Below are 14,942 nucleotides of genomic sequence, written 5' to 3'. Positions count from 1 at the left end.
GGCCTACTTCACGGGGCTTTCTGAGGATTAAAAAGAACTAGGCTTAGGGGGCTCTTGGGTGGCATAGTCACTGAAGTGCCTGACTCTGGGTTTTGGCTCAGGTCATGATCTCAGGGTCATAGGGTCAAGCCCCAAGTCAGGCTCCATGCTCAGGGCAGAGTCTGCTTGAGATTCTCTCTCTCTCCCACTCCCTCTGCCTTTCCCCTGCGCGTGTGCACACGTGCGCACACACACACACACACACCCTCTCTAAAATAAAGAAGTCTTTAAAAAAAGAAAAAAGAAAAAAGAATGATGCTTAGAAAAGAAGCCATAAGTAACAGCCACCACCATCATCCTCAGGAATTCTCAGGGCCCTGTATAAGGCCCAGTGCCCCTTCCTGGTGGCCCTAGAGACATCACCCCCTCCTGAGTTTTAAGGGACCCACCCTTCTACCTCTGGGCCTACCAGACAGATTCAGGAGAGTCATTTTAACACAAATGAAAACTGAGGCTTGGGAACCTCGAGGCTCGTCTGTGGTCGCCACCCCAGAGCCAGGTGGGGTAATTATTGCTGCGACTGAGGCGTTAGTAATGAGCATCCCTGCTGTTTCAGCGGCCCAATTCCCTGGAGTTCAAAGCATGTCCCATGACCACCTCCTCCCTCTTTACCTCCAGCTACCAAATCTATTCAACAGCTCAAGGCCCAGAAAGGTTAAGCAGCTTGTCCCGGGACACCCAGCACTTTGGCTGGGCACCTATCCCCAGGCTGGGTCTGTGGTGTCCTAAACAGAACCAAGGAGGGGTGGGTATTGCTGAGGAGAAGATGACCCTTCCTCCTCCCCTCCATGACAAGCTATCCTCCTCCTCCTCAGGTTGACAGAGAAGGAGAGAGGCATTAGTTCCCCGGAGGTAGCTTGCAGATGAGGGGAGGGAGAGGAGGGCAGAGCTGGGTGGTCAGGACAGAGTCCGCTCACGCCCAGGGAGCTGAATGAATGGGCCTTGGGTTGGAAAAGCCCAGAGACCAGGCAGGGACCCAAGAGGGGGCAGCCAGGCCAGTTGCCGCTCTCGTTGTCGGCCCACGTGGGGACTGACCCTACTCACCGTCCGCGTGGGGACCCGGGCGTCCAGTGGCCCTGGAGCTCCTGCCACTGGGCTGTGATCTCCTGGTGCAGTGGGGCTCTCCGCCGGGGCTCCTGGGGCAGGTCTGTCAGGCACCCTGTGATGGGGCGGGGCCCCTGGGGAGGCTCCTGCCAGCCCCTGGATTCCTCAGGGCCGCAGGGGTGGAGAGCTGGTCGGGCCGGTTTAGGCTCCTCAGCCTCCTCCCCAGGTGCCTGCCCGTGCCCCTGTAGGGTGATAGTGATGTGGTAGCGGGTCTTCCTGGCAGAGGGACACTCGCGTAGGATTTGGGCTGGATCTGACAGGGCTGGCTCCGGTGTGACAGGCTCGCCCTTTGCCCCTTCTGCCTCGGGGAAAGACACTGGGCGGGGCAGCAGGTTTTCCAGGTTGCCCAGTGGCTCAGGCCTCAGAGGAACCTCCGGGGCAGTGTACGGGGGTTGCAGGCCAGTGCGACCTGGGGTTCCTTGCTCCGAACATCCAGGAGCTGACACCGGGCATGAGGGGCACCTGGCACCAGCAGGCTCTGCCGCTAGTGCCAGGCTCTCCCGTCCCACGGAGGCGTAGTTGGCCAGGTCGGAAGCACTGCCCACCGCTGGCCTCTGTAGGCGCCCCAGGGGTTGAGTGGACTCCCCAGAGCTGTGTCGCCTCTTCCAAAGCCAGGAACCACGGCTCCCCGCCTGAAGGTCCCATTCCGAGCAGCTGTGGGATTGGGCCTAAGGGAATGCAAAAGCAAGAGAATGGTGACAGCACTCCTCGCCCTCCAAGCACCTCTCAACACCCTTGACTGCCCTCCTTGCACAGGAGAAGCTGAACAGAGCTCTGACATCAAGCAGAGCTGCCCTAAAGGTCATGAGAACTGGACAAGGGCAGAGCTCTGGGAAGGACCTCAGCATTTAACTCACTCTCCTGCTTCTAATCTGAGGGAAGTGAGGCCCAGAGAGGACACCCACTTGACTGCAGTCACTCAGTGAGGGCCCAACTCTCAGGCCAACGGCCACCTTCCCAGGCATCCACAGACCTCTGGCCCTTCGGCAGCAACTTCTCTGGGGGTTGGGGACTGCATGGGCATGCCTGCTACAAGTGTCTATGGCCTCTGCCCACTCCAGGCTTCCAGAGAGCTTACAGCCACCAGCCCCCACACCCAGTACCTCGCAGCCTGAGAATCCCAAGCACACCCAGGAGGAGGTACCTGGGCATAGAGGTGTACATGGGCCGTGAGGGAGCCAGGGAAGAGGGTTCCCCTGAAAGTGGGACAAACCTAATCTCCATCTGCTCTCTTTCCCTGCAGCCCAGCCTGGCCATGTGAGTGAGTGAAGGGAGAGGGCCAGGGATTCCACACCCATTATGGACACTACTCCCCAAACCACTAATCTTCAGGGGCAGGATTGTGTCCTTGGTAAAAGAGGAGCCAGGTCTGGGCTCAAAAGTCCTCCTAGCAGGGGCCCTTGATCCCAAATACCTCTATTTACTCATCTGTGAAATAGGTACAGCCTCTTGTTCCCCAAGGGCTGAATACTTCAAGAGACAGGATGGCACTGTGATTCACGTGGGGGGCTGGAGCGAGGCAACCCAGGCTCAAATCACAGCTCTGCTACTTCCTAGCCACAATCTCAGCTTCCCAGTGTGTAATATGGGTATGATAATAACAGTACCTGCTTCCTGGGAGTGTTGTGAAGATAGTAGGAGATAAGCCGCGCAGAGTAACCAGCACATAATGAGCACTCAATTAAATGCTAGTAATTACTAATGGTATTCAGGACCGCAGACACATGGCTGCTTGAGCCACCTCCAGAGGAGGCCTTCTGCTCCTCCAGAGGGAGGACACCCTGTCACTGTTCAAGCCATGGCTCAAGTCCCCACTGAAGACAGGGGAATTGTGGCCAGTAAGTGAGACCACTGGTCCAGCTTCACCCCTGAGGTGCTGTGCCAGGAAGTGGGGAAAGGGGGCCAAAGATGAGACAAGGTCAAGCTGAGGGAGTATGGAAAGGGGGCTCCTCCCCGAGGGCCTGGGCATTAGGAAGCTCAGGCTTCCAGAGCATCTAGGCCCCTCGCTGGAGGTCCTGCATCCATGACTTTCTTTCTCACAACAACTATGAGTGGCATTGTTCCCATTTTGCAGATAGGGAAACTGAGGTGGGGGAGTGATCTGCCTAGGGGCACATAGTGAATCAGTGGCAGAGGGAAGATTAGAGAACTCAGGGTTCTCAGGGCCTGCGCAGCCCCTCCCAGAGCTTCTGAAACCCCCTCCCCGCCTACTGCTTCAGATTCACTCTTACCTGGAGGCTGACATTGCTGGTGCTGCCCAGGCCCTGGGCCAGGTCAGGGCAGCTCTGGCCACCCCAGGGCCTAGGAAGGAAGCACAGGGAAAGGAGTGAAGTAGCCTCCTCCTTTCTCACCCTCAGACTGGACCCTGGGGCCCTCGCCCACTTCACTCAGGGCACACAGGCAGGCTGAGGTCCTGAACCCTTGGGAGTGGGGCAGGGTCTACACAGCAGCCTCCCCTCTGCTCCCTCCCACAGCTGTCTACTCCTCCAAAAGAGAGAAAGAGACAGGGATGAACTTAGGACAAAAGCGAGGACTAGGTCTGTAGCGAGGCCAGAATATAGAAAAAGGACAGCATCTCAATAATTCAAAGACTTGCCATTTGCTGAGGCCCTCCCAGTGCCAAGCTGAGCCTTCGGTATGGTGCTCAAGTGGTCTTCTTCGGGCCTCACAGTAATCCTACAAGGAGGATACTACGCTCCCGTTTTTCAGATAAGGAAACTGAGGCCCAGAAAGGTGAAGTAACTTGCCTGGAGTCACACAGCTGGTGAGCCTTGGAGTTAGGACACTAGAACTGTCCCATTCCAAGGGCTGGTTGGACATCACGACACTAATGAGTGCCTCCATTGCCTCCTCTGTGCACCCTGTGCCCAACCCCGGGGAATCTGCAGGGATCAGAGAGGTCTGTGTCTTAATGCTGGAGTCCCTTTCCCACATCTGGTGAGAACCGAGTCCAAGTGCCTGCATGGGATGTATCATCACACTGGCCCATGAGCATGCACAGTCCCTCCCATGTCCTCCCAACCCCTGACTCACCTGCATGCCAACCCTGCCTCCTCTCAAGTGGGAAAAGGGAGGGGCAGTGCCACCACCTGGGCCTATAGGGCAGGTTCCTGCCCAACCAACCGACCTGGTAATGGGAGAGGGCATGTCTTCCAGGTGGGGGCGGGCAGGGCAGTGGCAGGGTGTGGGCACTCCCAGGGGCACCCAGGCTTCCAGGCTTTCCAGGGTGGCTAGGCCCTCCCCTCGTCTCTCTCTCTCTTTGGTGTGAGAGAGCAGAACAAACCCCTCCTCTCACTCTGCCCTAGTCCTCAGGTACCCCACCCCTCCCAGTGCTGCTGAAGACAGCGGTGTCATGATAAGATCAGAACAAATTGCCTGGTAACTACCTAGATACACAACACCCCGGGCCTGTGAGCATATTCCACGCTCTTTTCAGATATAGGGCCTGTGAACCACTGGGGTCCTCTTTACTATGCACCTCCCAGCCATTCAGCATTGTCATCCAGGGCCTTTTTCCTACCACCTGGACATTAGTTGCCAGTGAATGGGCTCAGACAGAGGAAGCAATTTGTTCAAGGTGACAAGGTCAGTGGCAGCTAGGGTTTGGATGGTGCTCTGGCCCCCTGGCTGGCAGTCCTGAAATGTCTCCAGGCAACAGAGCAGCCCAGTGCTTCAGGATACGGGCTCAGGAGTAGTCAGACTGCTTAAGCTTGCAACCCAGCTCCACCACTTCCCAGCTGTGTGACTGGGCAGGTGACTTCACCTCTCTGAACTTCCATTTCCATATGTGAATCACACGAACTACCTGCCTCAGAGAGCTGCTGTGAGGATTAAATGAGATAATCCAGGTAAGGCACTGAAGCAAGGGGCAAACAAAGCTTTATTGTTATTACGATCTGGGATGACAGGGGAAATCGTCCCCGTGGCATCTAAGGGCAAATGCAGTGCAGTCTAAGGCAACTCAGATGCTTGTCATGCTCACAACAAAGGGAATGAAGACCAGAGGTAAACTGGCCTGTGATGTGACAATCAAAGTCCACAGGAGCGGGAGGAGCTACCACGTTTGCCTTTACAGAGAGGAAATCACTGTCCGCCGGCCGCCTGCTTGTTTAGGGAATTGCAAAAGTTGTTTTAAAGTTTTAAAAGAGCACAGGTACTTTCTAAAGACCGGGTTCACATATACCCCAAATCGCAGCACACTAACACATTTTTTTATGCTCTGAGACGCTCATACACGCTTATTTGAACATCCACTACCCTCTCTCTCTCTCTCTCTCACACACACACACACACACACAGGGCCGGGGGCGCCCCTTCAGCCCTCCTCCATCCCCCTCACCTATCCCGAGCTCTGGCCTCCTCCGGGGTCCGCTTCCCCCGGCGCTCCCTCCAGAGCCCTAGCCTTGCCAAGCGGCGGGCCAGGCGCGCCCCCAGCCCCCCGTGCCGCTCGGCCATGGCAAGGGCAAGGCTCTACGGCGCTGCGGGCCCCGGGGGCCACCCGGATCCGCTCCCCTGCAGAGAAACGCCTTCTCCGGCCCGCCCCCTTGAGCAAACAGCGGCCGCGCCCGCAGTCCCTGAGGGCGGGGGACGGACCCAGAGGCTGCCCTGGCCCCCGGGCAGGGGGTACGCTCTGCGGGGGGCCCCTGCTTGAGCCCCACTTCTCCTCCCCGCCCTTGCCGTGCTCTCCGCGCGGTCCGCGCGACTTCTCTAGGCCTCGGGAGGCCTCAGGGGCGCCCCGCGTGCCGGGGACCCCACACCCGCGGTGCACGAGGTGGGCGCGGAGAGAGGAACCTCCCGCGAGCGGGGGCCCGGAGGCGGGGGCTGCCCAGGAGGCGGGGCGAGGAGGCGGGGGCGGGGCAACACCGGGAGGGGGCGCGGCCCGGAGGAGCGGGTGGGGCTCAGCCCGAGTGCTGGGCATCTGGCTCAGGGCCAAAGGGGTGACGCGGTGGGCTTTACACCCGGACCTTGATCCCCACGTCCTGGGGAGGCCAGAGCCCCCCGCCGTGGCCCTGACGCGGTGGGCTCCTGGTGACAGCTGTCCCGCGCGCTCCTGGAGAGCTACGACGCGCCCGGGCCGGGAAGCCGCGCTCAAACCCACGGGGCGCGAACGGAGCCCCCTGCTGGAAGCCGGCCAGCTGTTACTGTTCAGTAATAGCTGCTGATTATAACCTGGGTCTCCTGCTTCCAGGCAGTGTCCTTTCCCACCTGATGCTAACTCCCAGGAGTCCAGAGGTGCAGAACACCTTGCACACCTGAGGGGATCCTCTGGGACTGCAGAGAGGTCGGTCATTAGGAGAGTCCTCGTTTGGGTTCTCTTTGCCAGTTCTTACCTGTTTACACTCCTTGTAGGGCCTCTGCCCCTCCCCTAGACTTGGACCTCCTTAGCTCTTTGCCCTCGCGGGAACTGGTCCTGGCACACAGGGCAGCATGGTGTTTCCTGGTCATGAGTGGACATTGACATCCTTGTGTTCCTGCCCTTCCACCCCCCACAGGCGGCTCAGATCCCGGCATGTACCGAGAGAGGAGCACACCCCTCCTGATCATGGCAGGGAGTACCAGCTAAGGAGGCACACTAGTTTCCTGTGAACTGGGAGACAAGAAGGTGATGGGAAGCATCAGATGTACATCTGATGTACATGGAGGTGTTCCAGCAGGTGCTAGAACATCTGTTCAGGAAAGAAGGCAGTGGGCCCAGTGCTTGGCAACATAGTCTGCACCATGCAGAGTCCTGGAAGGCGGACTATCCATTGGCAAGCTGAGATTGGAGGACTAGATCCCAGAAAGGAAGCAGGACCCAAATCCAGCTAGATGTGGATGGCTGCAAGCACCCATCCCATAGTGGGCATCACAGGCTCTCCCTGGCTGTGTTCCCTGACCTGCTTCCAGGTGAGGTGTGAGGCCTGACAAATACACAGTGACTTCTCCCTCCACTGTTGAAGCTCAGGAGGCCTCAACTTGCCATAGAGAAAATCCTTTAATTGCTCTGCTCCTGCCTCCTCTCCAGGCACGAGGGCTCAGGCTGGCTGCCCCTACTTTTCCCCAGGTGCCAAGGACACCTTGGTCTTTTCTGAATCCCAACCCGTCTGCCTCTCCGATGGCAGTGCCACAAGATCCAGTGCTTCCTGGTGCCATCGGGCAAAGCAGGCAAGAGATGCCAGGGACAGGTGGCCACAAGGCCGTGCGACATGCAGGTGATGATGCAGCTTCAGGTGAACGTGCTGGGTGAAGCGACGTGGACAAACACTGCACTGGAAGGCCCGGGCCCCCGAGTGCAGGCGCAGGTGGGTCTTGAGGTTGCTGGAGTTGCTGAAGCGTTTGTGGCACATCTGGTGGGAATGGGCACTGGTGTCAGCTCTGTGCACCTTGCTGGCTCAGGATCTCTGCTCTCCTCCCCACCGTGGGCACCCCCCACACACACACACCACCACCACCACTGCCTCCCTGTAGCACAGACCCTGGAAGCTGTCCCCTGTAGATTTCTCCCTGGGACCCACAGTGTCTGGCACATTGAAGCCAGGTAGATCTGGGTTAGTATCCTGGTTCTTCCTCCCTGTGTGACCTTCCATAAGTGACATCTCCTGTCTGAGCCTTGCTCTTCTTATTGGTAACATGTGACTATTAATACCTAACCTCATAGGTATGATGGACAGAATGAGATCATCACACAGGACCCTTACGCGTGGGCCTACAGCTTTCGTGGGCGTAATTAACATTTACTGGGAGCTGCCACATGCCAGGAATTGGTCTCACATAGTCTTTCCCAGGACCCTGGAGAGGCATGACTAAGTGCTAGCCTAATTCCAATATTACATCGAGAAGGCAGAGGCTCAGAGGAGGAGAGCCACTAGCCAAAGGTCACACAAGTTGGAGGGAGAGCTGGGATTTGAAGCCAAGTAGCCCAGAAGACAGAGAGCCACTATGCTTTGTTCATATCTGCCTCTGTAAAACAGGGAAAAATTCCTGCTGTTGGACGTGGCAGGACTTCAAAGAGAGGAGCTCGTATCAAGCTGATGTTATTGGTAGTGTTTGCATACTTTGCACACACTAGGCTTTTTACTTCTCCGGGACTCCACTCCTCAGGACTCCCCAGCTTTATTAGCCTCCTCCCATAGACGTACATCTCTAGTCCTCACTCCAAGCCCAGGGAGTAACTTCCAATATTGCATTCTGGTCTTTCCAAGCTGACAGGAGTCATTTTCACCTCCACCTGCCTCCCCACCTCCACCCTTGCCCCCAGGCCTGTCTCCACTTGCTCAGGAAGATTGGAGATTGGAGGCTATAGGTGCCATCCCACCATGGGCCTGGAGCTACTCACCAGCCTGCAGGAGTACAGGGGAGGGGAAGGAGGGTCTCACCAGGCACTCATAGGGCCGCTCCCCAGTATGCACCAAGTGGTGCTTCTGCAGGTGGGCGAGCTGAGTGAAGCTCTTCTGGCACAGGGCACATTGGAATGGGCGCTCCCCACTGTGCACACGCAGATGGACCTGAGCAAGGTGTGGGAGAAATGCTGCCAACTTGCCCAGAACCCTCCAGCAGAGCCCGGGATCCTGTCCAGATCTCTCCCCACACTCCCACAGGACCTCTCTTGAGCACCAAGGCTTCTCAATCTCCTGGCTACTCTATCACTCCCCTCAGGGCCTCTCTTCCATTCCCTAAGATACCCTCACTCTTTCTGGTGCCCAGTGGGGGGGTGGGTGACAGTGCCAGAAGGCTAGGTAAGGTATAGTCCATGTATATATATCCTGAGCAGTGCTGCTCAAAGTGTGGTCCACAGGCGCGCCTGGGTGGTACAGTTGGTTAAGTGATCTACTCTTAGTTTCAGCTCAGGTCGTGATTTCAGGGTCATGGGATCGAGCCTTGTATTGGGCTCCATGCTTAGCTCAGAGTCAGCTGGGACTCTCTCTCCCTCTCCCTCTGCCCCTCCTCCCTGGTCTCTCTCTCTCTCAAATAAATAATCTTAAAAAAAAAAAAAAAAAAAGTCTGGTCCACTGACCAGCAGGATTAGCATCACCTGGAAACGTGGAAAATGCAGATGCTTAGGCCCTGCCCCCAGTCCAGCTGCATCAAAATCTCTGGGGCTGAGACCTCAGAATCTGCATGTTTCCTAGGGCTCCAGGTTTGAATCTCATTAAAGCTTAAGAACTCACACCCTGGAGAACCTAGAAGAATAGTTCCTCAACAATCATAACTTTTCCTCAACTTCAGAGTTGCCAGCATGGGCCTAGAACCCCTCTCTGCTGCCACACAGAGAGGTGCCCACGATGCCCCCACTGGACCATGTGGATGATGACACTAACAGCGCCATGCTGCTTTGTGGGATCCCATGTGAAAAAGGCTAATTGTCAGGTCTGTGACCCAAACTCACTAAAAGCTACCCGTTCCCCAACTGGACCTCCTCCTCCTCCTCCTCCTTCTTCTTTTAAAGATTCCATTTACTTATTCATGATAGACACACAGAGAGAGGCAGAGACACAGGCAGAGGGAGAAGCAGGCTCCCCACGAGGCACCTGATGCAAGACTCGATCCCAGAGATCCCGGGATCATGACCTGAGCCAAAGGCAAACGCTCAACCACTCAGCCACCCAGGTGCCCCCCACTGGACCTTCAAACAAACAAATCAGAGGAGGCTTGACTGGGAATCCAGAAAGGTAGTTGTTCAGGAAAGGGCTTTGCGCTAGACCTCGAGAGGCTAATATCAAGGCCTAACTTCACCATTAAACCAAAGTGAGCTTGGGGAAACCCTTCCCTTGGCTGCCCCATTTTTGACTGAAATGAGAGCTCTCCTAGACAGTCTCTTAGAGTGGGGAGGAGTTCGGAGGCCATCCTATCCTGTGTCTCCTCTCTGCAAACATGACAGTGAGGGGCCAAACGAACCATCCCAGATCACAGCCTAGAGGTTGCCCAGGAGTTGCTGTGGCTTTAAGGTCCTTGATTCTGAACTCAGCTTAGGAGGGGATCATGGAAGGACACTGAGGGGAGCAGCGGGGGCCTGGGAGGCAGATACCTTGAGGTTGGAAAGCTGCCCAAAGTTCTTGCTGCACACGTTGCACTCGTACAGGGTTTTTCCGTTCTCCTTCTTCAGCAGGTAAGGCAGCGCTGTGGTGCCCGGCCGGGAGCCTGCTGGGGCCCGCCTGGCTGCAGCCACCCTGCCAGTGCTCTTTGGCCCTGGGGAGTAGGTCCTGGCAGCTCCAGGATCTCGATTCCTAGCCTGGGAAGGCTGGATTTGGCCACAGGCCGGGGAGGCCCCTGGGTAAGGATACGGGATGTCCCTCTGGGCAGTGGGGTGCCCGGGTTCATTGACTTTCATCAGCAAACTGGGCACAGCCATGGTGGGGTAGGAGGAGCCTGAGGGCAGCATGAGGAGGGGGGGACATTGGACAGAAGGTAGGGCCCCATAGGTGCAGGGGTAAGGAGGAAGCAGAAGTGGATATGCAGGAGAGATGGGGTGGAGGCAGAATGGGAGCTCTTCGGAGATGGGGGTGGGCAGAGGGCAGGGGCAGACCGCTAAAGGGCTGGGGCTCTTTCTGTTCCGGCAGGGGGTTGGGGAAGAGCCGCTGGGAGGAGAGAAGGATGGGCAGAGGGTCCCCTCGCCAGCTCTTAACTGCCCACTTCCCCTCTTGTCCCTGCTTGCAGGATACTTGGCCTTGAGTTTCTCATCAATGGAGCCGGCCTTCGGCCCTGGTGGCTGGTGCTCTGAGCAGGAAAAGAAAGATGGTCAGGGCGGTCAGGGTGCTGCAGCCTGGGGGAAGGTTCTGCTCCCCATCCAACCTGGCCTGCCCGGGGTGGGGGAGCCCTCTAGCCTGCAAGCCTGCTGGATGACTGGACAGGTGTTTCCCCTCTCTGAGCCTTCCTGGTCTGCACTTGCCGACAAAAGCTGCTAGTGTTTATGCAGCGCTCAAAAATTTTAGACAGAGAAAACTATTCAAGGGCGCCTCGGTGGCTCAGTCGGTCTGCCTTTGGCTCAGGTCATGATCCCAGGGTCCTGGGATGGAGCCCCACAGCGGCAAGGAGCCTGTTTCTCCCTCTCCTGCCCTGTTCGAGCTCTCTCTCGATATCTCTGTCTCTCTCTCTTAAATAAATAAAATATTTAAAAAAAAGAAAACTATTCAAGAAGCTTATTAGACATCTAAGTGAAGTCAAGTGGGCAGGTGGATGAATTGGTTTGGAGTTTATTTGTTTGGTGATTTGGTTTGGAGTCTAAAGGAGAGATCCAAGCTGAAGATACACCTTTGGGTGCCAGGGGCCCTGCCTAATGAGACCACCTGAGCCAGATCGGCAGTGTCCAAAATAGTCACTTGACATGTGATCACATTTCAACTAATTAAAATAAGTACAATAAAAAATTCAGTTCCTCACTCATACCAGCCACGTTTTTTTCCTAGCACTTGTAGTTTATTCTTTTTTATGACACTTTTAATATTTAAAATATTTTCTTTAAATTCAATTTGCCAACATATGGTATAAAACCCAGTGCTCATCCCGTCAAGTGCCCCCATCAGTGCCCGTCACCCAGTCACCCCCCGCCCCCGCCCACCTCCCCTTCCACAACCCCTTGTTTGTTTCCCAGAGTTAGGAGTCTCTCATGATTTGTCTCCCTCTCTAATTTTTCCCACTCATTTTCTCTCCTTTCCCCTTTAATCCCTTTCACTATTTTTTATATTCCGTACGAGTGAAACCATGTGATGATTGTCCTTCTCTGATGGACTGACTTCACTCAGCATAATACCCTCCAGGTCCATCCACCTCGAAGCAAATGGTGGGTATTCATCGTACCAGCCACATTTAAAAGGCTCAGTAGGCAAGGTAGCAAACAGCATAAGCATAGATGGTATCCCTAATTGCAGGAAGTTCTATCAAATCGTGCTACTTGGGATGCCTGGGTGGCTCAGCAGTTGAGCGTCTACCTTTGGCTCAGGGAGTGATCCTGGGGTCCTGGGATTGAGTCCCACATTGGGCTCTCTGTGAGGAGCCTGCTTCCCCTGCTGCCTGTGTCTCTGCCTCTCTGTGTGTGACTATCATGAATAATAAATAAAATCTTAAAAAACAATAACAGGGGATCCCTGGGTGGCTCAGCGGTTTGGCACCTGCCTTCGGCCCAGGGCGTGATCCTGGAGACCCAGGATCGAGTCCCACATTGGGCTTCCTGCATGGAGCCTGCTTCTCCCTCTGCCTGTGTCTCTGCCTCTCTCTCTCTCTCTGCGTCTCTCATGAATAAATAAATAAAATCTAAAAAACAAAACAAAACAAAAACAAAAAAAGTGCTACTCTCCATGAAGCAGAGGAGAGCAAAGAGGAGGGCAAGAAGAGGAGAGAGGAGACTAAAGTGGGGGAGGGAAGGGAAGAAGGCTCTGGAGAAGGAAGTCCAGAGCATAGAGATATTTTGGAGGTAAGTAGAGAAGAACTAGCAAGGGAGACTGAGATGCAATAGCCAGGGAGGCTAGAGATAAGCTAGGAGGGATGTAAAGTGAAATAGTAAAAAGAAAAAAAAATGCCATGAAGTAGATTGTCTGCTTGGATTCTCATTTATTCACTGAGCCAACCTCACTGAACTGCTTCACTCTGTGCTCCGTGCCGGGTAAATGAGGGACATAGCAGCAAAGCTCCTGCCCTCCAGGAGGTCACAGGTGTGTAATGAGATAGTGCATTACTACAAAACAGACCTAGAATATAGGTATAGCGGGATCCTACTCTCATGGAAGAAGAAACTGGCCTCAGTGATGTGCCTGAAGTCACATTTCCAGAAGGAGCAGAACCAGGACTCCACCCTCAGCTCTCTGGCTCCCAGTCAGAGTCACCTAGGGACGCCTAGGTGCTCAGCGGTTGAATGTCTGTCTTTGGCTCAGGGCGTGATCCCGGAGTCCCAGAATTGAGTCCCACATCAAGATCCTTGCATGGAGCCTGCTTCTCCCTATGCCTATGTCTCTGCCTCTCTCTGTGTGTCTCTCATGAATAAATAAATAAAATCTTCAAAAAAAAAAAAAAAAAAAAAAAGAACCCTCTAGCTCAAACATTCTAGGCAGAAAAAACCCCATCCTCAATCCCCAGGACTTTGGCTGTACCTACTCCAGATCTCCCTGCCTGAGAAAGCCACTCTCCATCTCCTCTGGCTCAGGTGTCACCCTGAAACCTCCCCCCACTGCACTGCCAAAACCAAGACTCCAGGCCTAAACATGGAAGTAAAGTGTGCCTGACACTGTCCTCACCAGTGACACTGGGTCCCCTCACTATCTTGTCCTGAAACCTAAGAGTCCTCTCCCGCCTCCCACTTCCCACCTCCATCAAGGTACAGCCCTCTGCCCTGGGCTTACTTGTGCTCAAGACATCACTTCTGAGACTCTGCCCGGCTGTGCCCAATGGTGTAGGCTGCAGGGTGCACAGGTATAGGTCCAGGCCTTGGCAACAGGTCAGCAAGGCAGACCTGGCTGGTGCCAGGGGTGAGGGGCACAGCCAGCTGGCACAGGATGAGCCACGGGCATCCACTGTGTCAGAGAGTGGCCTGCAAGCTGAGAAGACCTGGAGGGCAGGAGGCAAGGGGCTTGAGGTGGGGAGCTGGGATATCTGTGTCCCTGGGATGGTCCCAGCTTTTGTTTGGTTTCCCAAAGGAGAAGAGAAGGGTGCCTGGGTGGCTCAGTCAGTTAGGCATCTGCCTTTGGCTCGGGACATGATCCCAGGGTCCTGGGATCGAGCCCCGTGTCAGGCTCCCTGCTCAGTGGGGAGCCTGCTTCTCCCTCTCTCTCTGCCCCTGCCCCCTGCTTGTGCTCTCTGGCTCTACCTCTGTGTCAAATAAATAAATAAATAAATAAATAAATAAATAAATAAAATCTTTAAAAATAATAATAATAATAATAAAAGGAGAGGAGAAGCTAAGAGCTGCCTTCCACCACGTCTGCTGCTCAAAGGGCTTCCCATCCCTCATCTGAAAATTTCTTTCCTGGGGCACCTTGATGCTCACCCCAGTATGCCCTCCTACTCTCCAGGGGTTCTGGCCTTATTCTCTCTCCCGAGCCCTGTTCCCTCTTCCACCTTCCCTTCCTGACCGCCCTGGCCCCACTGTGTCTCAGACCATCAACTGTGTTTTGAATGGAGCCAAGATGCACTTAGAGAAAATCCTCATCAAAGACTGTAAACCCCTAAAGATGGCCCTGAGTTCCCCTCCCCCTAAGGCCCAGGCCGTGGCCAGACAGCCAAGTATCCAGCAGGCAGGCTTTATCCCTTCTGATGCCCTGGAGGAAGAGTCTGGCCCCTGGGACATGGGAGAGGGTCTCTGGCACCTCAAGGGCACATCCCCTCGATGTGCTGGGTGGGGTAGGGATGCTGAGGACCAGGGAATGATGGGAATCTGGCCCCTTCCGATTTTCCCCCACTTCATCCTGACATCCTCTCCCTTCCATAAGTAGTCTGGAATCCTTCCTTACCTGGTCGCCTTGGCAGAGCTGTGAATCCAAGCTGGAGGACAGAGAGCTCCCTATACTCCCCAGAGGCTTAGGCTTGTGGCAGCAATGTCGTTCTGGAGCAGATTCCCACTTCATGCCCTTACTACCTGGGAAGACTGGTCGGTCATAAGTGAGCAGTGAAGGACCTCCAAATAGGAGCCTGGCTCCTAGAGCCGACCCCTCCACTAAATCACCATGTGACTTTGAGCCAGTCACTGCCCCTCTTGACCTCAGTTTCTCTATCTGCAAAACATGAGGGTTAGACAGGCTGATGTGTGAAGGAGTCAGTACTGACATTTGGAGGCCAGTGATGCTCTCTTGCTAGGTGTCAGAAGACTGAATGGAGACAATCAGAGGTGAGAAGCA

General features: G+C 55.2%; 2 protein-coding genes across 13 annotated transcripts in view; both read right to left on the bottom strand.

The window, feature by feature from the left end:
- Positions 1 to 3,506, bottom strand: part of CRYBG2 (crystallin beta-gamma domain containing 2) — a 43,356-nt gene extending 39,850 nt beyond the window's left edge. For 2 of the 4 annotated variants that reach the window (XM_077898999.1, XM_077899002.1), the window contains exons 1-2: positions 3,375 to 3,506; positions 1,084 to 1,811 (exon numbers count right to left, since the gene is read on the bottom strand). The gene's annotated coding sequence lies outside the window, so the exon portion shown is untranslated. The remainder of the gene's footprint in view (positions 1 to 1,083; positions 1,812 to 3,374) is intronic. The other 2 variants (XM_077898998.1, XM_077899001.1) reach the window with 2 other exon arrangements.
- Positions 3,507 to 7,098: 3,592 nt separating this feature from the next.
- The window catches only part of ZNF683 (zinc finger protein 683), an 11,028-nt gene continuing 3,184 nt past the window's right edge, over positions 7,099 to 14,942 (bottom strand). For 4 of the 9 annotated variants that reach the window (XM_077898989.1, XM_077898988.1, XM_077898990.1 and 1 more), the window contains 5 exons: positions 14,559 to 14,683; positions 13,452 to 13,656; positions 10,148 to 10,836; positions 8,499 to 8,627; positions 7,099 to 7,469 (listed from right to left, as the gene is read on the bottom strand). In XM_077898989.1, the coding sequence (XP_077755115.1) occupies positions 7,173 to 7,469; positions 8,499 to 8,627; positions 10,148 to 10,836; positions 13,452 to 13,656; positions 14,559 to 14,672 (1,434 nt within the window). In that variant the 5' untranslated portion in view covers positions 14,673 to 14,683 and the 3' untranslated portion in view covers positions 7,099 to 7,172. The remainder of the gene's footprint in view (positions 7,470 to 8,498; positions 8,628 to 10,147; positions 10,837 to 13,451; positions 13,657 to 14,558; positions 14,684 to 14,942) is intronic. The other 5 variants (XM_077898991.1, XM_077898994.1, XM_077898993.1 and 2 more) reach the window with 2 other exon arrangements.

This window comes from Canis aureus, chromosome 5, assembly GCF_053574225.1.
Source record: "Canis aureus isolate CA01 chromosome 5, VMU_Caureus_v.1.0, whole genome shotgun sequence".
Lineage (NCBI taxonomy): Eukaryota > Metazoa > Chordata > Mammalia > Carnivora > Canidae > Canis > Canis aureus.
Note: the sequence above shows the minus strand (reverse complement) of the source record. Positions and strands in the feature narration are given on the sequence as shown.